This window comes from Ranitomeya variabilis, chromosome 1 (genome assembly GCF_051348905.1).
Source record: "Ranitomeya variabilis isolate aRanVar5 chromosome 1, aRanVar5.hap1, whole genome shotgun sequence".
Classification (NCBI taxonomy): domain Eukaryota; kingdom Metazoa; phylum Chordata; class Amphibia; order Anura; family Dendrobatidae; genus Ranitomeya; species Ranitomeya variabilis.
Genome location: NC_135232.1, coordinates 1,105,219,015 through 1,105,243,860, shown reverse-complemented (window position 1 = coordinate 1,105,243,860; position 24,846 = coordinate 1,105,219,015). Strand labels below are relative to the sequence as shown.

At 43.5% G+C, this 24,846-nt stretch overlaps 1 protein-coding gene across 1 annotated transcript in view; it reads right to left on the bottom strand.

Annotated features, from left to right (window-relative positions):
- Positions 1-11,596: 11,596 nt before the first annotated feature.
- The window catches only part of STX18 (syntaxin 18), a 195,408-nt gene continuing 182,158 nt past the window's right edge, over positions 11,597-24,846 (bottom strand). Inside the window, exons 10-11 of the mRNA XM_077280133.1 lie at positions 22,811-22,891; positions 11,597-11,831 (exon numbers count right to left, since the gene is read on the bottom strand). Of these exons, the coding sequence (XP_077136248.1) occupies positions 11,736-11,831; positions 22,811-22,891 (177 nt within the window). The 3' untranslated portion in view covers positions 11,597-11,735. The remainder of the gene's footprint in view (positions 11,832-22,810; positions 22,892-24,846) is intronic.

Sequence of the window (24,846 nt, the reverse complement as noted above, 5' to 3'; positions counted from 1 at the left end):
CACAAAAGAACCTAAAACATTTTTTTTTTTTTTTTTTTTTTTTTTTTTTTTTTTTTTAGAGGTTGTCCAAGATTTGAAAATAAAAAAAGGATCTGCTTAATTCTTTTCTAGAAATAAAATTTATGTATTTTGCTGTTGTAGCAGAGAGTATATTGATTTTTTTTTTTTTTTTTACAAAATACATAACTACCAAACCTACAATCAATGGGGGAAAAATATTTCTGCCGAAACGGTCATTTTCTGAACAATGCAATTGTAAAAAGAAAACAATCCCATCCATTGTGCTCTCGAACATTTGCTGAACAGCGGGACACTCTTTGATCTGAGTGCCTGGAAATGCTGAAAACATATAGTACCTAGTGATCATCCCCCGAGGAGCCACCGGGATGGTGTTTATAGTGAATTATTGGACATGATTGTTACTATTCTGCACTTTTATACGCAGTCATGGATAGATCCTCTGTGTAGCACTAACGGGATGTGTAAATCATAAGTATATACATAGATGAACACATATTCCACACAACAGAATATTACAGGTCACATTAATGTATCACACTTGCTGTTAAAGGGGAAGTACTCGGGAAATATTTGTAGTGACTTAATTGGACGTCATCTATAGAGCGGCCGCAGTTGAGACCTCTGATTCTTCTCCACATATTTCTATACATAAAACTTACGATCAGAAATTCATGGTGGATTTTTTTTTTTTTTAAGAAAAGATATGTACAGATGGCAGATATAGGGGCTAACGGGACAATTTCCAGCAAGGGCTGCAAAGAAAACAAAGCTCCGGCAGTCCTCCCATCCAAACCCTTCTTTCATCTGTGCCCACTTGTTCTTAAAAACAGGTCTGGATGCCAGTCCGAGGGTGCTCACGGTGTAACGCGTCCGCTTGGATTACTGTTTAAAGAGAATCTGATCGTCATTTTATTGGCAAGCAGTCGGCCAATGTAAATACGTAGAAACAGTGTGGTCTTCTTAGTTATAATAACCGATGCCAATACATTTCTGTGCCTCTATGATCTCTTTAGCTTTCAGTGATTTGACTGTAATCTCATTCATATTGCTTCAACCCACAAAACGTCTGCATTCATCCTGTGTAAAGTTTGTGCTGTTGGCGAATGGTCATGCAATGGCGACTGGAGGCCAATGTGTTGTATTATAACAGTGATTTAGCTGCCCATGGATCATGCAATGGTGAGCGGAGGCCTATGGGTCACATAATGGTGGCTGATGGACCATGGATCATAGAATGGTGAAGAAATGCCTATGGGCCACGTAACAGTGGTTGATGGACCATAGAATGGTGAGCAGATGCCTATGGGTCACGTAATGGTGGCTGATGGACCACAGAATGGTGAAGAAATGCCTATGGGCCACGTAACAGTGGTTGATGGACCATAGAATGGTGAGCAGATGCCTATGGGTCACGTAATGGTGGCTGATGGACCACAGAATGGTGAAGAAATGCCTATGGGTCACGTAAAGGTGGTTGATGGACCACAGAATGGTGAGCAGATGCTTATGGGTCACGTAATGATGGCTGATGGACCATAGAATGATGAAGAAATGCCAACGGGTCACGTAAAAGTGGTTGATGGACCATAGAATGGTGAGCAGATGCCTATGGGTCATGTAATGGTGCCTGATGAACCATGGATCATAGAATGGTGAGTGGTGGTCTATGGGTCACATAATGGTGGCTGATGGACCATGGATCATAGAATGGTGAAGAAATGCCAATGGGTCATGTAAAAGTGGTTGATGGACCATAGAATGGTGAGCAGATGCCTATGGGTCATGTAATGGTGCCTGATGAACCATGGATCATAGAATGATGAGTGGAGGTCTATGGGTCACGTAATGGTGGCCGATGGACCATGGATCGTAGAATGTTGAATAGATGCCCATGGGTCACGTAATGGCTGATGGACCATGGATTATAGAATGGTGAGCAGAATTCTATGGGTCACGTAATGGTGGCTGATGGCCAATGAATCATACAGTGGTGATTGGGGGCCTATGGTGCATACAATGGTAACTGATGGCCAATGGATCATACAATGGTGACAGGAGGTCTAGGGCTTAAACCGGTTGATTGGAAGCATATGGGTTATATAATGGGTCGTTATAACAATGGACGAGGTCCCATCCATTATATAATGATGCTTGGAGACGGATGGGTCATATATGGTGAGCGATGGCCCATGGATCATACAATGGTGAATGGAAGACTGAGTTATACAAGAGTGATTTGAGACCTATGGATTATTTCATTGTTACTGGATGCACATGGATCATCTATTGGCTATTTGAGGCTTTTTGGCCATACATTGGTAACTGGAGGTAAATTAATAGGCAATACACTAATTTTCTTATCAAGAGCCTAATTCCCTAAAGTCCCTCCTTTTTTTGGAATGGAAAATCCAACATTGATGGGAATAATATGAATAATAGAATAAGATCGGATCCACCTACAAACCAGAGGTTGCTGCGGTACTTAGGTAGAATGTTATTTGGCAAATTAATGTAAAACCATAAGAATTACGTCTCTTCCATCTGCATAAATCTATAGACACACAGGTCGTCCTCCTATAGTCGTTGTGGGTAGAACATAACACTCACGGTCTTGCGCAGTTACACGTCACTTACACCACTATCATCCACATCTCGCCCTTCACTCCCTCTACACTAGTTCTCCAGCTTGTCCGTTGATGACAATTAGTATTTTAGAGACTGAATGTTTGCCATTATTTTACATGCTGACTGAATGTTTTATTTTTCTCTCCTTTGCCGGTGAACACTTTGATTGTTCCATTCTTTATTATTAAATAAAATGTGAAAAAATACAATTACGTTAATCTCTCTTTCTTACGATGCAAAGTAAGTTCTCATGTTACGTGTTCCAGCAGATCAGGTACGAAATTCCTCTGCCCTTTCAAGTTCATATGGTGGTCACTATGGGGGGAAAAAAGCAGGAGCAAATACAATAAATATGAGCTTAGCAAGCAACCCTGCCCGTGAGGGCCGACACTAGACTGAGCGAGCTGCTCACATGGTGGCAGGATTTTACAATGACCTAAGAAATGCTTTTGGGCCTCAAGTCTACAGTCACTCCAGACTTGTGAATCCTCACAGCGTGCACAATACGCACTGCCAGGATCCTCTAGTGCCGGCACCGGGCAGGCCCGTGACAGGAAGTACATGATTTGCATACATATGGTCTGGTGCAGAATAGACGTGTGTGGCTTCACTAAGTACAAGTTAGTTGAGCGAGGCCGGATACGTCTAGTTGGAATGTTACCGGAAGTATGCAAATCGCATCCTTGTGTTAACATGACCGCCCAACACAGGAGAATCCCGACAGCTTGCAAAGTGTGGATTCACATAGGGTTACTGCAGACTTGAGCTTGGATACCCCGTCAGAGATGTCTAGGGAAGGAGAGAGTCAGGCTGTGGATAGCCTTATATTTTATGGTGAGTATCTTCAAAAAACATTTTCTGGGCAATTGGCAGCCACTAAAGATTCTTCTACGGTGTGAGAAAAAAGGGGATGAAATAGAGTAACCAACCAGCAGAGGTGAGGTTGGATTGGAGAGGCACAAGATTGTAAAGTCCACCACTTACATTAGATGGCTGTCTGCTGAACGATTGGTCGTCCAACAACTTTCTCCTCCGATCCCTCCACACACCCGTACAAAAGGACTGTCCTTCGAAAATCTGACATGCCGAAACCTTCTCTAGCCTGACATCAGGGACCAGTTGGGAGGCCTCCATACAGGGTCTTTCTCCTCATCATGAAGATATCAATGGGATTAGAAGACAATGTAGCAGTAGGCTAGGTAGGAGATAAGGGCATTTCTGCTTCCCATTCCATGGGATTAGGTCAAAACAGCAACCATTAGGGTATGTGCACACGTTGCGGATTATGCTGCAGGATTTTCCGCAGCGGATTTGGAAAATCCGCAGTGCAAAACCACTGCGGTTTTCACTGCGGGTTTTCAACTGCACTTTCCTATTGGTGCAGGTTGAAAACCGCTGCGGAATCCGCAGAAAGAAGTGACATGCTCCTTTTTTTCCGCAGAGAATCTGCGCAGAATTTTCCGCAGCATGTGCACTGCGGTTTTTGTTTTCCATAGGGTAACATTGTACTGTACACCGCATGGAAAACTGCTGTGGATCCGCAGCGTCAAATCCGCTGCGGATCCGCAGCAAAAACCGCATCGTGTGCACGTAGCCTTAGGGGAATGTGAAACTACAGTATGTGTGCGGAGTCCCCTCATAAGAACGGACACTGAACCTTTAATGGATTTTTTCTAAAACATGTTTTAGGACTTAGGTTATAAAATAATTAAAAAAGGCTGCAAAAAGCTGAGCTAAAGTGATCACCGCTGATCAAAGTGAAAGTGTGCTGAAACCTCTCCTGCACTTAGGACTTCTAGACATCGCCAAGTAAAAGCCCACGGCCTCCTTGGCAGGTCCCAATAATAGAAATGCTTTGGCTCTAGTGGGTTGTCCTCATGAGGTTACATGACAAGTTCCACCTCCAGGACTGCCTCTCCATGCTACATCAATCATCGGAATGTGTGGATTCTAGAAGTTTGCCCCATTATATCAACCGTGTGCTGGGAATGATCAAACATGCACCAATGGTTTGTATCAATACATCTGTTTATTGCAGAACGTTACAGTTCACATTTAAAGTTTTAGAGATTTACAATGTTTTAGTAGATTTTCACACTGCACAAGTCGTATTCTCTCGACGCAGACTGTACTGATATTAGATGACAATCTGCACTTTAGATTCTACAGGAAGTGTCACCAAACTTTCTTAATGGGTTGCCATGCAGTTCACTAGTTATTTATATAGCACCATTGATTCCATGGTGCTGTACATGAGAAGGGGTTACATACAAATTACAGATATCACTTACAGTAAACAAACTAACAAAGACAGACTGATACAGAGGGGCGAGGACCCTGCCCTTGTGGGCTCACATTCTACAGCATTATGGGGAAGGAGACAGTAGGTCGGGGGATTGCAACAGCTCCGGTGTTGGTGAGGCAGTAGCTCCAGTTGTGGTGAGGAGGCAGCGAGGTCAGTGCAGGCTGTAGGCTTTCCTGAGGAGGTGGGTTTTCAGGTTCCGTCTGAAGGATCCGAATGAGGTTGATAGTCGGACGTGTTGGGACAAAGAATTCCAGAGGATGGGGATAAGTCTTGGAGACGGTCGGGTGAGGAGCGAATAAGTGTGGAGGAGAGAAGGAGGTCTTGGGAGGACCGGAGATTACGTGAGGGAAGATATCGGGAGATTAGTTCAGAGATATATGGAGGAGACAGGTTATGGATGGCTTTGTAGGTCAGTATTAGTCATTTGAACTGGATACGCTGAGGGAATGGGAGCCAGTGAAGAGATTTACAGAGGGGGGAAGCGGAGGAGTAGCGAGGAGAGAGATGAATTAGTCGGGTAGCAGAGTCAAGGATGGACTGGAGAGGTGCAAGGGTGTTAGCAGGGAGGCCACAGAAAAGGGTGTTGCAGTAGTCAAGGCGGGAGATAAGGGCATGCACAAGCATTTTAGTAGATTGACGGTTGAGGAAAGGACGGATTCTGGAGATATTTTTGAGCTGGAGGTGACAGGAGGTGGAAAGAGCTTGCATGTGCGGTTTGAAGGACAGGGCAGAGTCTATGGTTACTCCGAGCCAGCGGACTTCTGGTACAGGGGAAAGCGTTAATTGCGATAGATAGGTCAGGTAAGGAAGATCTATGAGATGGAGGAAAGATGAGTTCAGAATTGTCCACATTGAGTTTGAGGAAGCGAGAGGAGAAGGAGGATATGGCTGATAGACACTCCAGGATTCTGGACAGCAGAGTGGTGACGTCTGGGCCAGAGAGGTAGATCTGAGTTTCATCAGCATAAAGGTGGTACTGGAAATTAATCCATGGGACTTTATGAGTTGTCCCAGGCCAAGTGTATAGATTGAGAAGAGTAGGGGTCCTAGAACAGCACCTTGGGGGACTCCAACAGAGAGAGGGTGGGATGAGGAGGTAGTCTGGGAGTGGGAGACGCTGAATGTGCGGTTGGAAAGGTATGAGTAGATCCAGGATAGGGCGAAGTCTTTGATGCCAAAGGAGGAGAGGATCTGTAGTACGAGGCAGTGGTCAACTATGTCGAAAGCAGAGGACAGGTCTACAAGGAGGAGTACAGAGTATTGCCCGTTAGCTTTGGCTGTAAGTAGGTCATTAGTAATTTTAGTCAGGGCTGTCTCAGTTGAGTGATGGGGCGGAAACCAGATTGTAGATTGTCAAAGAGCAAGTTAGATAAGAGGTGGGAGGAAAGTTCAGCGTGGACATGCTGCTCCAGGAGTTTGGAAGCGAATGGGAGCAGCAATATTGGGCGATAGCTGGACAGAGCAGTTGGATCGAGGGTTGGCTTTTTAAGGATAGGTGTGATTGTGGCATGTTTGAAGGCAGAAGGGAAGGTGCCAGGAGTTAGTGATAGGTTGAAGAGGTGGGTTAGGGATGGGACAAGAGTGGCGGTGAGGTTGGGGAGGAGGTGGGATAGGGTCGAGCACACAGGTGATGAGGTGCGATTTGCAGAAGAGACAATTAAGCTCCCCTTCTGTGATGTTGGATAGGGAGGTTATGGTCTGAACGGATACGGACTTGGTTCTTACACTGTTTCCTGGTGCACACTTTACTGATGACAAAATGGAAAAGGCTCACTCCCTAAATTTAGTTTTACCAACCCCCCTCCCCCCAAAAAATGTCTTAATAAGACTGAAAAAGATGCTGACAAGTCTCCTAGTGCCATCTCTGACCTCTATCCGGTGCTACTTCTTTCCTAAGCTAAAGATATTCATAACCTCAAACCAACTGGTTGGTAAAAACATTATAGCCAACAGCAACACTGAAAAGTCTGATCATGCTCGGGTGCTAGCCAAGTGTCTTCGGCGTGCTCGAATAATATGTCCGAGTCCCCGGAGCTGCATGTCTGTTCGACACCTGCAACGCATGCAGGGATTGACTAACAAACAGATAATCCTTGCATGTGTTGTGGATATCGAACAGCCGCGAGGACTCAAATATATTTTGAGCCCGTCGAAGACACTCGGTTAGCATCCGAGCATGGTGGATAACACCTTATCCGGGCACGTTCGTTCATCACTAGTTGTTAGAGACATTTAGTTCCCGATTTATCATTGTCTTTTCGCCTGTTTTTCTTTGTTTACTTTTGTGTTTTGCGCCTTTTTGTTTATTTGAACCAAATTCATTAGTCTCTTTTATATGTGCTCCTGTTTTGTTTTGTTTTTTTCTGCTTTATGAGAGGTGTTTAACTATTCCAGATGTTTCCCTTTGATTCATCAATTGCAGCTTTTTAAAAATTTTCAAAAATGTGTTTTTGAATATGCCAAAATTCTGCTGAAATTTTTGCGACTTTTGGCACCAAACTTCACAAAAACAGCTCAAGACAGGAAACAGAAAAGCCCATTTTTTTTAAATTATGTGCCAAATTCATGAACCTTGTGGGACATTTTGATGAATTTTGTACCAAAAACTGCAACTAAGACCACAAAATATAAAAAAGGAAAGTGATGAATTGGGGCCTTAACCTACATCAACTGGAGTGACGGCCACGAATCATGAGCCTGTCAATGACCTCATTGGCACCGGTCTAAATTCCATTTTTGCTTTTTTTCACACCCTCCATGTACTAACAACGCTGACTTGGCTCGTTGGTGTCTGATATTGTATGAGAACTGGAAATATTTTAGACATTTCTAATTTAGCCAATGACCCCATACACATTACACCGTCGACTGAACCGGTTGATATCAGCTGACATAAGTCTTAAGGTACCTTCACACGAAGCGACGCTGCAGCGATAGCGACAACGATGTCGATCGCTGCAGCGTCGCTGTTTGGTCGCTGGAGAGCTGTCACACAGACCGCTCTCCAGCGATCAACTATGCCGAGGTCCCCTGGTAACCAGGGTAAACATCGGGTAACTAAGCGCAGGGCCGCGCTTAGTAACCCGATGTTTACCCTGGTTACCAGCGTAAAATCTAAAAAAAACAAACAGCACATACTTACATTCACGTCCCCCTGCGTCCACTTCCTGACTGACTGAGCGCCGTACAGTGAGAGCAGAGCGGTGACGTCACCGCTGTGCTGCTTTCACTTTCACTTTGCGGCGCTGAGTCAGAGGAGGAAGCAGACTGCAGGGGACGCAATGTGAGTATGTGCTGTTTGTTTTTTTTACATTTTACGCTAGTAACCAGGGTAAACATCGGGTAACTAAGCGCGGCCCTGCGCTTAGTAACCCGATGTTTACCCTGGTTACCAGTGTAAAATATCGCTGGTATCGTTGCTTTTGCTTTCAAACACAACGATACACAGCGATCGGACGACCAAATAAAGTTCTGGACTTTATTCAGCGACCAGCGACATCACAGCAGGATCCTGATCGCTGCTGCGTGTCAAACGAAACGATATCGCTAGCGAGGACGCTGCAACGTCACGGATTGCTAGCGATATCGTTATAATGTCGTTTCGTGTGAAGGTACCTTAATGTGTATGGCCAGCTTTAGAGTCGCCAATGTCAACTTAGCTTTTACGTCTCACTACGTAGCAATAAAGGCAAGTGATCGTTAGAGGACCCCAGACATAATTTAATTGGGGACCACAGGATCTTCAAGTTACAATTTTGGAAAAAGTGACTAACAAAACAAACTTGGTGAGCTACTTCTGTTGGAGGGCTCGGGTAGCAGGTATTAGTAGCCTTCATGCACAATAGATTATCAGCAAGGTCCACCATTGGTAGCACTGAGATCAGGCCGGGGTTTATAGAGGGGTATATTCCTATGAAGGTGGTTGTCCATGTAGGTAACCGGTAGTTGCTGATGCATTACTGTATTGGAGCAAGATGCATCTTGTAACTAAGAAGGAGGAAAGATTTGGTATTTTAAGAGTTCCTTAGCTTTCAAGAAAAGATTTAATATCCTCCGGGAAACGCAAGAAAGCATCAGCTCATATCCTTCACTGCTTCATACTCCTCTCTTCAAAGAAGTGACTTTATTAAAGATACAGATGTTACATGAAGTGCCCTGGTTTTATCGTTCCCCGCAGAGACATGGAAAGATTAAAAAAAAATTACTGTATATCCATAAAAAGAAAAGAAAAAAAAAATAAAAATAAAACAAGAAAAGAAAAAACTCCTTCCTCACCTGACACTACAATGACCAGGCAGAGGCGAAGCTAAGGGTTCAGCTCAGGGAGGGTGAAACATCTGAGTGGGCCGCTAACCACCCTAAATGTAGGCATAGGGGATCCTCAGCAGATGAATCGGCTAATACTGAAAAATCTCTATACAAAGACCCTACTGCCATATGGTGACATATAGTGGTAGATACCAGTGATGCAGAACATATAATAGATTACAGCACAGTTACAGACAGTGACTTACAGCTGACATTCTTTCTGATGGAATCATTCACTTTTCATGTTTTTTCCATCTGGCCCAGACCGACATGACAACTTCTCCTGCCACGACTCGTCTACAGAGATTACAACAAGGACACATTTGACTTCTCACATTTCCAGCACCGTCCCCATCTTGCACAAGCTCCCAATCCTGCTGATACCCCAATGCTGAGCCGCTGCTGCCGTATGTGACCCTATTACTGCGCCTGCTGCGTGATATTGCAACATAGTAATGCCACCACTGTGCCCCTTACAAAGTAAAATGCTCCCTTCATGTCCTCTAGATTGTAAAATGGCCTCTTAGGAATTTAGGAGGAAAATTACTAAATATTTTCTATCTACTTAGTGCCATAATCTAAGCTATTTTCTAGTATTCTTACATTACAAATTCCCTATCCTTCCCTAACTACACTATCTTCCCTACTTCCTTTCTGATGATGAATCGCTTGAGAATCTCAGTGCATTTTGGGATACGCAAACGAAGCATAATCAGGGGACAGAGGCTGCGGTCACTGCTGCAGAGCCAGTCCCCTCCCTGAAACGAAATATATCTGCACAATCACAACGCGCGCTTAGATTAGTAGTAATTAGCCAGCACCAGAGTGGTGTCAGATTATCCGGCGTGCAGAGACCAGTGATGTCGCTCCCTCAAGTGACACTGGTCTCTGCCAGATATTCTGACCTTGCTCTGTTGCCGGCTTATTACTGCAGAGCTGAGCTGACAACAGAGCATGCGCTGTCATTGTGCACCTCGCACAGAGCAAAGGGAGCAGGGACTAGCCAGGCCCCTGAAGAAAGTCTTACTGATGACGCTTAGTTTCAGGGAGGGGACAGGGGCTACACAGTTACCACAACCTCTGCCCCCTGTAAAAAAGCAAAAGCATTAAGTGTAGTTAGGGAACAGTATGAAAATTTTAATGTAAGTATATTAGAAAATAGATTAGATTATGGCACTTCGGATCACCCCTTTAATGCCCTGTACAAGAGCCATAAAAAACAGTGTCCACATTTTACCCCTAGAGCGTAATGATGTCCTCTATTTACCTGTTTGACATTCAAAGTACTCTGAGTGGCTACTTAACACTTAACAATGCCACCTGAGTCCCCCCATTGTACAGCTTCCCTATGCACAGTATGATGGGCCCACATCTTCCCTATACATAGTATGATGTCCTAACTGCTCCCCCAAAACACTGTATAATGACCTTAAGAATAGCTCCCACACTACATAATGCACCCCAGAGTAGTCCCCAAACTGTACAGTGGCCCCAAAGTACGCCCCAAACTGTACAATGGCCCCCAGACTACGTCCCAAACTGTACAATGGCCCCCAGACTACGTCCCAAACTGTACAATGGCCCCCAGACTACGTCCCAAACTGTACAATGGCCCCCAGACTACGTCCCAAACTGTACAATGGCCCCCAGACTACGTCCCAAACTGTACAATGGCCCACAGACTACACCCTAAACTGTACAATGGCCCACAGAGTACACCCCAAACTGTACAATAGCCCACAGACTACGCCCCAAAGTAACAATGGCCAACAGAGTACCCCTAATACTGTACAATGTCCCCCAGATTTGTTGCCACACTGTGTAATGGCCCCCAGACTTTCCAAGCCCCCCACATGAACTCCTACAATGTATAAGGGCCTCTACAGTCACACCATAAGTTTTAACTAAAATAAAAGCAAATCATATACTCACTTAATCCAGGTCCTGATGTGTCTTCTGCGTGGACCAACTTGCTGTCATCACACAGGACATCAGAGTCCCAATGTGACATGATGACGTCGCCACGCTGGGACACTGACATCTGCACAGCACACGGACGCTTTGGTCACTGAACGGAGAGCAGTATGATCGTGTTTTCCTGCTCTACTGCAGATAATATTGTTGTGCCGTGCATGCCGATATAGTTAAGGGTAGCAGTAGCTCTGGGTGGTCCTCTCATAGGGCGAGGCCCGGGCTGACTACATCCTCCGATTCCCCAACCCCCGGTAGCTACGCCACGGTGACGAGGCATTGTGTAAGCAGTGTGCACACGTCTGGCCTCTCTGCAGGTAACAAACAGCTCAATATCTTCCAGTTAATTGTAGACACCTCCACGACTTCATTATCACAAGTGACATTTATTAACATATCCAGGCGAATGTTCAGGAGGGAGACGTACAACAGAGATGTGACATTTTCGCAGAGATGTTACATTGTGCAATTATTCGGTTACGGCCGTACGGTTCCCATTCAATTACTAACTATCATACCAGTCCAGGAACAGTAATGAAAATGAACACATCACTAGGAAGAAGAGGATCCAAACCCTGAAGCCGGCATTATTCTTGATGGCCTGAAATCAAACATGAAAGAATAAAAATAGGATATAGAAGAAGATATAAAACAGCAGACACATCTAACCATACATGACGAGCACCTCCAGTGATGACATACTTAGAAACCTCTGATGCATCTTAGTAAGTTCAAGCTTCTGACCCAAAATGAGAAACTGATTCACCAAAGACTTTCTGCAAGAAATCTGGCCAGACATTTTTAATGCAAGGCAAAGTCGTACACAAAATTTGCGACTTTTGGAGATTACACGTCAGTTTTTAGCAGCTCTGCCAAAATAGGCAGAGTCAGGAAGGACAGAGAGTGGTGAAGCCCTCCGGGGTAACTCTTGACACGCTGTGGCATACCGTACCCTGCAAATCCTATTCCAGTAAAAATTGTGGCGAGGAGAGTTCCACTTTTGAGACAAGCCCGATTCATTACGTTGCGGGCGCCTTTTAATGAATCAGTCGCCTCTGACTACAGTACCCCCTTCATCAAGACTGGAGTAAACAATGCTAGCCTTGAAGAATCGGGGTCTGAGTGTTTTAGGCTGATTTTTAGCTTTATTTCTTTGCAAGGTGCTCAGGATACTCATTTCATTTTCGGTCAGAGTAGAAGACGTAAATTACTGTTGTCCTTTACGCTCTTCCTGCCGATGCCAGCTGCAAGAATAGATAGAGATGTAGCTAAAATAACTTGAGTATTTTACCTAAACTAAGAATTAGAAATTGATTGCGAACCTGCGGAGGGAACTTACCAGTTGATTAAGTTCTGTGATTACAGCAGGCGCAGCACTTATTAAGGCAATGTGAAAGATTGTACCAACAGCCGAGGGGGGAGGAATGTCAGGTGCTATACAAGCCAGCAGCCAGATCGAAACAGCATGTCCGTGGCTAAGCTACTGTATGACAGGACCCCAATCTTAAGGTCCAATAACAGAGACCAGCGAGAGGCATAGAAACGACTGCCAATCGGTAAGCCTTTAACCAGTGATCTCTTAAATGCCTGTATGCCTTTAACCAGTGATCGCTTAAATGCCTGTTCACACAGGCAGGCCAAAGTAATCGATCACTCAGAAACCCCTCTAACCTTATTAATATTCCATGCATGCCTTCTGCCTCTTTCAATTGTGCCCTTTGGAATTCTCGCTCTGTGTGTAATAAACTCTCCTTCATCCACGACTTCTTCCTTTCTGATTCTCTTAACCTCCTGGCTTTTACTGAAACCTGGATCCAGCAGTCAGACACCACTGCTGCTGCTGCTCTCTCATATGGTGGACTACACTTTTCTCATACCCCAAAATCGGACAACAGAGCAGGTGGAGCTCCTATCACCCAAATGTACCTTCCAAGTTATCCCCCAAGTACACTCACTTATCTTTCCTTCATTTGAAGTCCATGCTGTCAGACTCTACATCTCCTTCTCCATGCGAGTGGCGGTGGTGTATCGTCCTCCCGGCCCCTCTCATCAGTTCCTGGATCACTTTGCCACCTGGCTTCCACACTTTCTCTCCTGTGACATCCCCACCCTCATCATGGGTGACTTCAACATCCCCATTGCTTTTCCCCTCTCCCCATCTGCTTCTCACCTATTATCTCTAACCTCTTCTTTCGGCCTCTCGCAGCATACTAACTCTCCAACGCATGAAGACGGAAACTCCTTCGACTTGGTCTTCTCCTGGCTTTGCTCAGTGGATGATTTCAAAAACTCCCCTCTCCCGCTCTCTGACCACAACCTCCTTTCTTTCTCTATCAAGATTTGCCCTCCCGCTCAGGTCACCCCCACTTTCCACACTTATAGAAACATACAGGCCATTAACACCCAGAAACTTATGCAGAGCTTGCAGTCCTCATTGGCCCTTATCTCCTCCATCTCATGTCCTGATTCTGCACTGAAGCATTACAATGAAAGCCTCCCAAGTGCCCTGGATGAAATTGCACCTCCTATACATAGAATCACTCGGCACAGACAACCGTGGCACATAATGCAAACATGTTTCCTACAACGGTGCTCCAGGTGCGCCGAACGTCTGTGGAGAAAATCCAATTTACCAGAAGATTTAATCCATTATAAGTTCATGCTTAAAACATACAACACTGCCCTTCACCTCTCCAAACAAACCTATTTCAACACCCTCATCACCTCATTGTCCAGTAACCCTAAACGTCTCTGACACTTTTTATTCCCTACTCAACCCAAGAGTGCAGGCCCCAACCACGGATCTCCGAGCTGACGATCTGGCCAATTACTTCAAAGAAAAAATTGACCACATTCGACAGGAAATTATCTCCCAATCCCTTCATACCATGCACTGTCCTCCCTCCCCCACTGCATCTAGTTCACTCTCTGACTTTGAACCAGTTAAAGAAGAAGAAGTAATCAGGCTCCTTGCATCTTCTCGCCCGACCACTTGCACCAGTGACCCCATTCCGTCACATCTCCTCCAGTCACTTTCCCCAGCTGTCACCTCTCACCTAACAAAAATATTAAACCTCTCTCTCTTCCGGTATTTTTCCCTCCTCATTTAAGCATGCCATCATACACCCATTACTTAAAAAACCATCCCTCGATCAAAACTGTGCCGCTAATTATAGACCTGTCTCTAATCTTCCCTTCATCTATAAACTCCTCGAACGCCTGGTCCACTCCCGTCTTATCCACTATCTCTCAGATAACTCTCTTCTCGACCCTCTTCAATCTGGCTTCCGCTCTTTACACTCTACTGAAACTGCCCTCACTAAAGTCTCTAATGATCTACTAACAGCTAAATCTAATGGTCACTACTCCATGCTAATTCTCTTGGATCTCTCCGTAGCATTCAATACTGTGGATCATCAGCTCCTCACTATGCTCCACTCCATCGGCCTCAAGGACACCGTTCTCTCCTGGTTCTTCTATCGGGTCATTCCATGTCAAGTGAACCAATGATTTTTACCACTATATTTTTAATTCTTTTGAGATTTTGTTATTTGGTAATAGTGTGTCAGAGAATGCAAAATGTGAAGAAAAAAAAAATCTAGATTTTTATTTTTTATTTTTTATTGATTTTCAAAGTTCGGAAAAAGTGCAAATTTCGGTGTTGCCTGCCTTTACATTTCTCCCCATAACTCAGGCTAGAAAAGAGATAGAGAAACAAAATAAACACCATTCTACTCAGAACAGTACAGGCTTTCACCAGATATGTCACAAGAGTATCTTTGATAATAATTTACCTATGTGAACGCAAGCGCGAAACTTTAAAATGCATTTCCGAAAAAAACGTTTAATTTAAAAATTTCAAAAACTGCACATGTGCCTGCTATGCTCCTATTCACATCTGTACCAAAATACAAGATGGGATCATGATGGGATCATATTTTAAAAAATAAAACTATTACAGTGTCAGTTCAAAAATCTTGATTTCAGATCTGTTCAGCCTGTGGTCTAACAGTGTGGGGTGTAGATTTATCAAATAATCCATGTTTGTTAGATATTCCTGTATTATTTTATTATGTTACCACATAGAAGCAGGAGAGGACAGAGGAGAAGCTTTGTTAGGGCTGAGAATGACCAGGGGTGGACGGTGACTGCAGAGCAGATGACAGGCCGACAGCTCGGGCCTCCAGAGGCCGTATTCACACCAAATCTTATCACCCAGGAAACTCCTCAAATGGAGGGAGAAAAATATTCTTACCATCCAGTTCATGTATTGTACAAACCAGGACTACGAAGAGGAGGAGAGTTTGTTATATCGGTTACAGGAAGCAGAACCCATCACAGGGACTCCGCAATACCGGACTGTCATCCCATGTAGTGGAAATAAAGACAGTGACGTCCATGACGTGGTAGAAGGCGGCACAAGATCGGCAATGGATGACACAACTGGTGATGTGACCTGTGAATATGATCGGCGCTGGCGGCTACTGGACTCTCCAAAGATTGTGAAAATGAAGACGTAGAAGTGACTCTTCTGCACCTTCTGGTCCAGCACCGTCCTTTGTGTATCCAAGAAAACCAGACATTGTAAAAGTGAACAAAAATCAGATATAACTCAGGTGGAGCCGAGCACCATGACAGCCGCACATACTCTGACACAGAAGGAAACGGCCATTGCTAGTGAGTGCTTATGGACAAGATGACATTTCATCCTCTAGAAGGGACACATTGGTGATAGAAGGCCAGTGTAAAAACCTACTATTAATTGTTTGATTAGTTCATATTTTATAGTACGAGGATTTAACTACTGGACTATTCTTCTTAAACACTTCAGAAATGACATGTTTAGTGATATAGTAGAAAAAAAATTGTTCCATGTATAAATAGGTGGTAGAAATATTGGTTCTTTTAATCTTGTTTTTAACATATAATTAGGATCAGACTGTATTTAGAAAACCACACTTGAGGATGTGATCACCTTTTATCTTTTGGCTTGTTCAATGCATTCAGGTTGAAAATGCTGAGCAAGTTGTGTTATGATGATTAAGATGCATTTATTCTGGCACTTCAGTATTTGTTTTTTGTGTTTCTTTATTGTTACATATAAATGTTGAATGCAGTAACTTGTAATTTGAAAAGAAAAAAGGAAGAAACTCACACAAACATAAAATCAGATGATTCAAGGCTTAAAAAAAAATACAAATGTGATAGATCCCAAGCTGAATCCCTGTACAAATATAAACAAGGACACAAGTAACACACATGCATGTTTTCACAATTTTAAAACAGACGTTTTTTTCAGAATTGCGCATCAAAATTTTTAATTTGATTTCTCCAAAACAAAATATAAAGAAACATAGTCTTGTGACATATCAAATGAAAGCCAGTACCGTTCTGAGAAAAATGATGCCTCTCCCACCTCTATATCTTAATTCTAGCCCGAGATATGATAAAAAATGTAAAGCTATACCAGGCCAAAATCCACGCTTTTTCAAAACTTTAAAAATCTGTAAAATATTAACTGATGAAGAAAAAAATTCTAAACTTTTAATTTGTAATTAACTAAAGTTGTACTTCATAAAAACAAAAAATCAAAACAATCTAAAGATGTAAGGTAAAAAAAATATTCATATTTGGATCACTTGATATGGAATGACCCTATCTATCTTCACTGTATCTTTTGCTGGTTCCTCATCCTCTCACCTTCCCCTGACTGTTGGGGTTCCTCAAAGATCAGTCCTAGGCCCCCTCCTCTTCTCTTTGTATACTGCCCCTATTGGACAAACAATCAGTAGATTTGGTTTCCAGTACCATCTCTATGCTGATGACACCCAATTATACACTTCTCCTGATATCACGCCTGCCTTTTTAGAAAACACCAGTGATAGTCTTACCGCTGTCTTTAACATCATGTCCTCCCTCTATCTGAAACTGAACCTGTCAAAAACTGAACTCCTCGTGTTCTCTCCCTCTTCTAACCTACCTTTGCCTGACATTGCCATCTCCGTGTGTGGATCCACCATTACTCCCAGACAACATGCCCGCTGCCTTGGGGTCATCCTTGATTCTGAGCTTTCTTTCACCCCCCACATCCGATCATTGGCTTGCTCTTCTTATCTGCATCTCAAAAACATTTCTGGAATTTGTCCTTTTCTTACTTTAGACACTGCCAAAACTCTTACTGTTTCACTCTTCATTCTCGTCTGGACTATTGTAACACTCTCTTAATTGGCCTCCCTCTTACCAAACTCTCTCTTAATTGGCCTCCCTCTTACCAAACTCTCCCCGCTCCAATCGGTCCTAAATCCTGCTGCCAGGATTATATTCCTCACCAACCGTTACACCGATGCCTCTACCCTGTGCCAGCTATTACACTGGTTACCCATCCACTCAAGAATCCAGTACAAAACTATTACCCTCATCCAGAAAGCACTCCATGGCTCAGTACCACCCTACATCTCCTCCCTGGTCTCAGTCTACCACCCTACCCGTGCTCTCCGTTATGCTAATGACCTGAGGTTAGCATCCTCAATAATCAGAACCTCACACTCCCATCTCCAAGACTTTTCACGTGCTTCGCCAATTATTTGGAATGCACTACCCAGGTTAATAAGATTTATCCCCACAGTTTTAAGCATACCCTAAAAACGCATTTGTTCAGACTGGCCTACCGCCTCAACGCATTAACCTAACTATCCCTGTGTGGCCCATTAAAAAAAAACAAACAAAAAAAACCTTAAACCTTAATCAGGTTCCTCGCATCATGTTCTCATACACTTTATGCAGTCAATAGCCTCTGTGTCTGTACTGCTACATACTTAGGCAGTTAACTGGTTCATGCAGCTTTACATGAACACCCGAGCCTTACACTATGGCTGGTCCAAATAACTAAAGCAATTGTCACCATCCACCTCTCGTGTCTCCCCTTTTCCCCATAGTTTGTAAGCTTGCGAGCAGGGCCCTCACTCCTCTTGGTATCTATTTTGAACTGTGATTTCTGTTATGCTGTAATGTCTATTGTCTGTACAAGTCCCCTCTATAATTTGTAAAGCGCTGCGGAATATGTTGGCGCTATGTAAATAAAATTATCATTATTTATTATTATTAATCGGTTAGCGATCATTGGCTGCCACGCTTCTTGGCAGTGAGAGTCCTGTTTACACAGAATGACAGGGGAGAACAAAGATTTTTTTTTCACCCAATGAACGAGTGTTTTGCTCATTCATCAGGTGATCAGCAGCTTGTTTACATGGCAGGATAATAGTGAAAAGAGAATTTTTAAGAATGCGCGTTCACAATTATCTTGCAGTGTAAATGCAGCTTACAACGAGTGAAATAAGTACAGAACACCACCTATTTTTAAGAAAATATATTTCTAAAAAGGTGCAATTGAAATGAAATTCTCACCAGATGTTGGTAACAACCCATCCAATCGACACAGGCCAAGAAATCAAACCATAGATGTCATAAATAAAGTTATGTGCAATAATTAAAAATTACACAGGGAAAAAGTATTGAACACTCTTATTGAAATCTATTCAATACTTAGTACAAAGCCTTTGCTGGTGATAACAGCTTCCAGACGCCTTCTGTATAGAGAAACTAGTTGCAGGCATTGCTCAGATGTGATTTTAGCCCATTCTTCCACACAAACACTCTTCACATCCTGAAGGTCCTGTGGGCTCCCTCTTTGAACTCTTGAGTTTTAGTTCCTTCCATACTTTTTCTATTGGATTCAGGTCAGAGGCTGGGCCATTGTAGTGAAACCAATTGAGAGTTTTCTTGGTTGTGTGTTAGTGATCATTGTCTTGCTGAAATGTCCACTCTTGTTTAATCTTCATCATCCTGGGAGATGGCAGCAAATTTTTATCAAGAATGTCTCGGTACATTTGTCCATTCATGCTTCCTTCAATTATATGAAGTTTGTCAGTGCCGTATACTGAAAAACAGCCTCACTCCATGATGTTGCCACCTCCAAACTTCAATGTTGGCATGGTGTTTTTGAGGTGTTGTGCATTGCCTTTTGGCCACCAAACATGGTGTGTATTATAGCATCCAAATAGTTCAATTTTGGTCTCATCTGACCAGTCTATGTTATCCCAGTATTTCGCAGGCTTGTCTAAATGTTGTGGAGCAAACTATAAACATGCTTGAATATGCTTTTATATTAAGTAACGGAGTCTTGCATGGTGAGCGTGCATACGGGCAATGACTTATGGTGAAATGTTGTTCTTTCCACTTCCAAATTATGGCCCCAACAGTGCTCACTGGAACCTTCAGTAGTTTAAAAATTCTTCTATAACCAATGTCATTAGTATCGTTTGTAGCGATAAGGTTGCAAAGGTCTTGAGACAGCTCATTGGTTTTACCCAACATAAGATGTTTCTTGTGTGGCACCTTGATAATGAGACACCTTTTTATAAGCCGTCAGTTGAACCATCTGATATTATTTGTCACTAAGTAGAAGGATTGCTTTCTAATTACTGATAGATTTTAGCTGGTGTCATGATTTTCCATGACTTTCTGCACTTCTCTTTCTTCATGTTCAATACTTTATTCCCTGTGAAATTTCTTATTATTACACAAAACATAAAATTTATGGACATCTGTGGTTTGATTTATTTGCCTGTGTGGATTGGATGGGTTATTACGACACCTGGTGAGAATTTCATGTCAATAGCTCCTTTTAGAAATATATTTACTTAGAAAATTGGTGATGTGATCAATAGTTATTTCAGCCGCTGTACGCTTGTTTTCAAGTTTGAACGTTATCACCCTAACCACAGCATAGGGAATAACTTTGTGATCTATGGGGTCTGAGCGCCATGGCCCCCAGCGTTCCCGATAATCGGGGCTCTGAAGAGCCTTGTAGGAAAGGAGCGCTAGTTGATCATACATACTACTCTATTATTCATTCCTAAAGGGAGCGCTGCAGATTGCCGAGTGCTGCACCTAGCTGATCTTCGGCACTCCCATTAGAAAAAATGGAGTGGCAGTGCGCATGATCAACCTCTGATCTATTACCTGTCTGGTCTTGTAGGGTCAGGTGGTCACTATTGGTGGGGTGCGTAGAGCTAGGCTTCTCCTCTCTGAGCATTTCGAGAGCAACAAAGATGTGAACAACTCATGACAGTAACGGAGCTGGTTTCTCACCCTGGAGATCTGAAGCGTATTGCCATATATTCACACCCCTGATGGCTGCAGACAGCTGTCATCTTTACAGTCGACTCATCCATCAAATTCGCACCCTCCGTTCGCTGCTCTTCTATTAATTCAGCAGATGCTTTCAGGGAAAGCGCGATTCAAAGCCCACAAATTAATTGCTGCGGACTTATTTCGGTCTCACACGAAAGTGATACTTTTAACCTAATTTAAACCTCTGCAGGGGTGATATGTGTCGCCTATCCAGGAAATTCCACTGAGAAGAGCCGGGCGTGACCTTGGGAAGAACTCGGAAACCGTGAGTAATGACTAAACTGCCATTATACGCAGACTGGCAGATATACAAGACGGGAGTAAAAGGAGAAGGAAGAAGGTCTCCAATGGGGAAGTGTCAGGGCAGATCAGACGACACGGACACTAACAGTCACTGGTCTATATTACACGGAATGGCTGCTGCTATCACAGTGGTGAGTCCAACACGGCTATATGACGAAACATGAAACTTTCCCACGCACTGGACCTTTATGCCCACAAGTATATTCACCCATGTAGTAATGCACCTTGACATGTTTACTATAGGACGCTCACGTGTGCAATACATTCAAGGTTACAACAGCGCTCAGCTATTTCCGACAGTCCCATATAATGTGCCATTCTGGAGTCCCAGTGGTCAGACCTACAGTGATCAGAAAGAGATCCACTTCTTTGCTATTATGGATGGATAACTAGGCATCTATTCCGACTGTGGCCAATACCAGGAAATATTCTGTTGGGAAACACGATTTCCTGGCATTCATGTGGCACATTACTTTGATACAAAGCACCTACCTAGATATTGCACAGACCAAGAAAAGAGGAAACCCACACTGCTGTCCACCCTGTCTATCTGATCTAATACTAGAGATACCAGGGGTACTGAGGTAAGAAGAGGCTGCTCACACTGCTGTCCACCCTATGTGATCTAACACTGGAGATATCAGGAGTGCTAAGGTAAGAAGAAACTGCTTATACTGCTGTTCACCCTGTCTATCTGATCTAGTACCGGAGATACCAGGGGTGCTGAAGTAAGAAGAGACTGCTCACACTGCTTTCCACCCTGTCTATCTGATCTAATACTGGAGATATCAGGGGTGCTAAGGTAAGAAGAAACTGCTTATACTGCTGTCCACCCTGTCTATCTCATCTAGTACTGGAGATACCAGGGGTGCTGAACTAAGAAGAGGCTGCTCACACTGCTGTCCATCTGATCTAATATTGGAGATGCCAGGGGTTCTGAGGTAAGAAGAGGCTGCTCACACTGCTGTCCACCCTATCTAATCTAATACTGGAGATACCAGGAGTGCTGAGGTAAGAAGAGGCTACTCACACTGCTGTCCATCCTGTGTATCTGATCTAATACTGGAGATACCAGGGGTGCTGAGGTAAGAAGAGGCTGCTCACACTGCTGTTCATCTGATCTAATACTGGAGATACCAGGGCAAGGAGGTAAGAATAGGCTGCTCACACTGCTGTCCACCTTGTTCATCTGATTTAATACTGGAGATACCAGGGGTACTGAGGTAAGAAGAGGCTGCTCACACTGCTGCCCACCTTGTTCATCTAATCTAATACTGGAGATAGCAGGGGCACTGAGGTAAGAAGAGGCTGCTCACACTGCTATCCACTATGTCTATCTGGTCTAGTACTGAAGATACCAGGTATAATTAGTTAAGAGGCTGCTCACACTTTTGTCCACCCTGTCTTTTTGAAGGACAGTACATGGTGTAGTTTATCTCCAGGACACAGAGGTGGAGCTTTCTACTGGACATGCGCACAGGCATCTGTCCTACCATTCTGAGACAGGTCTGTCGGCATAACAAGGAGGCCGCCATTTTAATTCTATAGTGATAGATCCGGTAGTCTTCGTACCGGATATCACAGGATACCTTTAAAGGTATCGGAGACGTGCCGACCTCACAAGGGAGGCTTACACAATAATCATGAACATAGATTTTTTTGACAATAAGAACAAGACAAAAATCCTATCCTATGATAACGAGCTTTTCAGAAGTTTGATGCAATCAGTCTATGGGGAATTGCCAAGGCCATCGCTCATCATGGCCGTATTCGTGCAGGGGCCAGTATAGCATGTGGTGTAACGTATAGAATAATTTGTGTTCTCAGAAGTGTGCGTCCTCCACGCATACACACAGCGAAAACTTGTTTGTACATAAGGCAATTCTGAGAAAGAAACACGGTTCACGATGATTACTGAGAAATGTGTGAGTAGAGGATTAATAGTTTATTGCTCCGAGCTGCCGGGTGACAAGTGGGAGACGGCAACACATCAAACACGCACACACGTCATCTTCCCCTCCCCCACCACTTCCAGACACAAACATAATTACAGCTGGGAGGATGACTTTTGGTTGAGGATATTACCTCTCGTATGTCTTCGTTTCCTTCCTTGATATTTTCCGTGGCGCCCACCACCAGCTGATGGATGTTGTCAATATCGGTTTCCTGCCAGATGAGAGGAAGAGAAGTAACCATTAACCCCCGAGATGTCCAGAGCTCTGATTCCAATATGACTTCCACAAGCAGTAACCATGATATGCACATCACATGCTGACCTCTTACTCCAGGACCATGTGTTCAGCACACTGCTACAGAGATTCTCCACCTGAACCCTGCAGCTACGGAGGGGAGATCAGAGGAAGACGTGGAGCAAGGACGGCTCGTCAGTGCCAGCAGGACGCGGGCTTGTTGTTACTATGGAGGATCTGCTGATAAGCCCAAATAAAACTCTACGGTTGCCCGGGAGAAGATTCCTAGCAACAAGTCTGACAGCCCTTTAGTTCAGTGCTGGATCTGCATTGCTCTGAAGTGGTTTACAAAATGTATATCTCATTTTTCTAAGACAATAATAATTGTAATAGTCAATCTTTTTTTAAGAGCTAATAATTCTTCAGATTTAATAATCAGTCACATCCATCCAATCATCCATCCTCCAATTCTTCCATCACACACTCATCCATTCTTCAATCATCACTCATCCATCAAACTTCATCACCTATCCATCCTCCCATCCATGAATCATCCCCATCCATCAATTATCATAACCCTTCCTGCCATCCACTCATCACCTTTCCTTCCATTATCACCCACCCTTCTATCCTTCCATGCATCTATCCATCATCTCTATCCATCCTCCAATCCTTCCTTTCATCATCATCCATTCATCCATTCTTCCATCCATCATCACTCATCCATCAAACATCAAGGACCGATCTATCCTTCCATTCACCAGTCAACCCATCAATCATAATCACCCTTCCTGCCATCCATCAACCTTCACTCACTCATCTATCCATCATTCCTTCCACCATTAATCATGATCACCCTTCATTTATCAATCCTTGAATCAATCAATTTAACAATCCATAATCATTCATTCAACAACCCACCCATCCATCATCTACAGTCATCTTTATTTATACTGTAGCAGAATTTTCAACATGTACAAAAGGTCAGAGATTAAAAAATAATCTAATTAATGTAAAAATGGGGTGAGAGCGCTGCTAGGTATAATTTACAATCTATGAGGGGACTGCACTGAGCTAGAAAGAGCTTGTTTCGTACCATGGTCCATTCATTTTTTTTTTTTTTTTTTTTTTTATACCAAATAGGGTAAGGTACCCTGCATTTATAGAAAGCTAAATCTGCCTGACTAAAAAGATTTGTTGTTTTCGGGCAATTAAAACTATTTTTTTCTGAGGTAGAGCATTCCAAAGAACTGGTGCAGCACGAGGTAAGTCTTGACGGTTAGGATTTTGAAGGGTGTTCGTGTTAGATCATTAGATGTAAAGGAGGAGATTTAGTGTGGTAAACCACTGTAGGCGAGTATGATAAGTTTACATTGTACTCTAGAGCAGACGGTAAACCAGTGCAATTACTGGCACAGGGTGGAGGCATCGGTGTATCAGCTGGACAGAAAACAGCCTGGCTACTACATTTGGAAAAACTTAGAGGAGGGGAGATTGATTAGTATTATGTTACAGCAGTACAGATGAGAACGAATCAGTGCAACAATAAGTTTTGGGAATTTCCACAATCGGCTACAAGTCACACAGATTAGCATGGCGAACTGTGTCTTATGTGCCCCTTGAGGAGGCGACTCAAGGACTTATTTTCTAAATTTGTTGGATTTTTTGTGTCATATCAAAGGGAAATGCTCTATAATAAATGAGGCCAACAGTGTCTGCATACTGTGCCATTAAGACACAGGACGCCTCATTTCTTTGGGGATGATGTGCCTGGAGAAGCCCGTCCGTTCTCCGGTAATGCAGCAGCTTCATTAACTGCAGTGCTGAACATTACTTTACATGCTCAATCTGCTAGTGCCACACTTACCAGCAATGAGGGATTCATTTAGAGATAGCACAGATACGATGCGCTTCTTGTATTGAAAGGCTCAT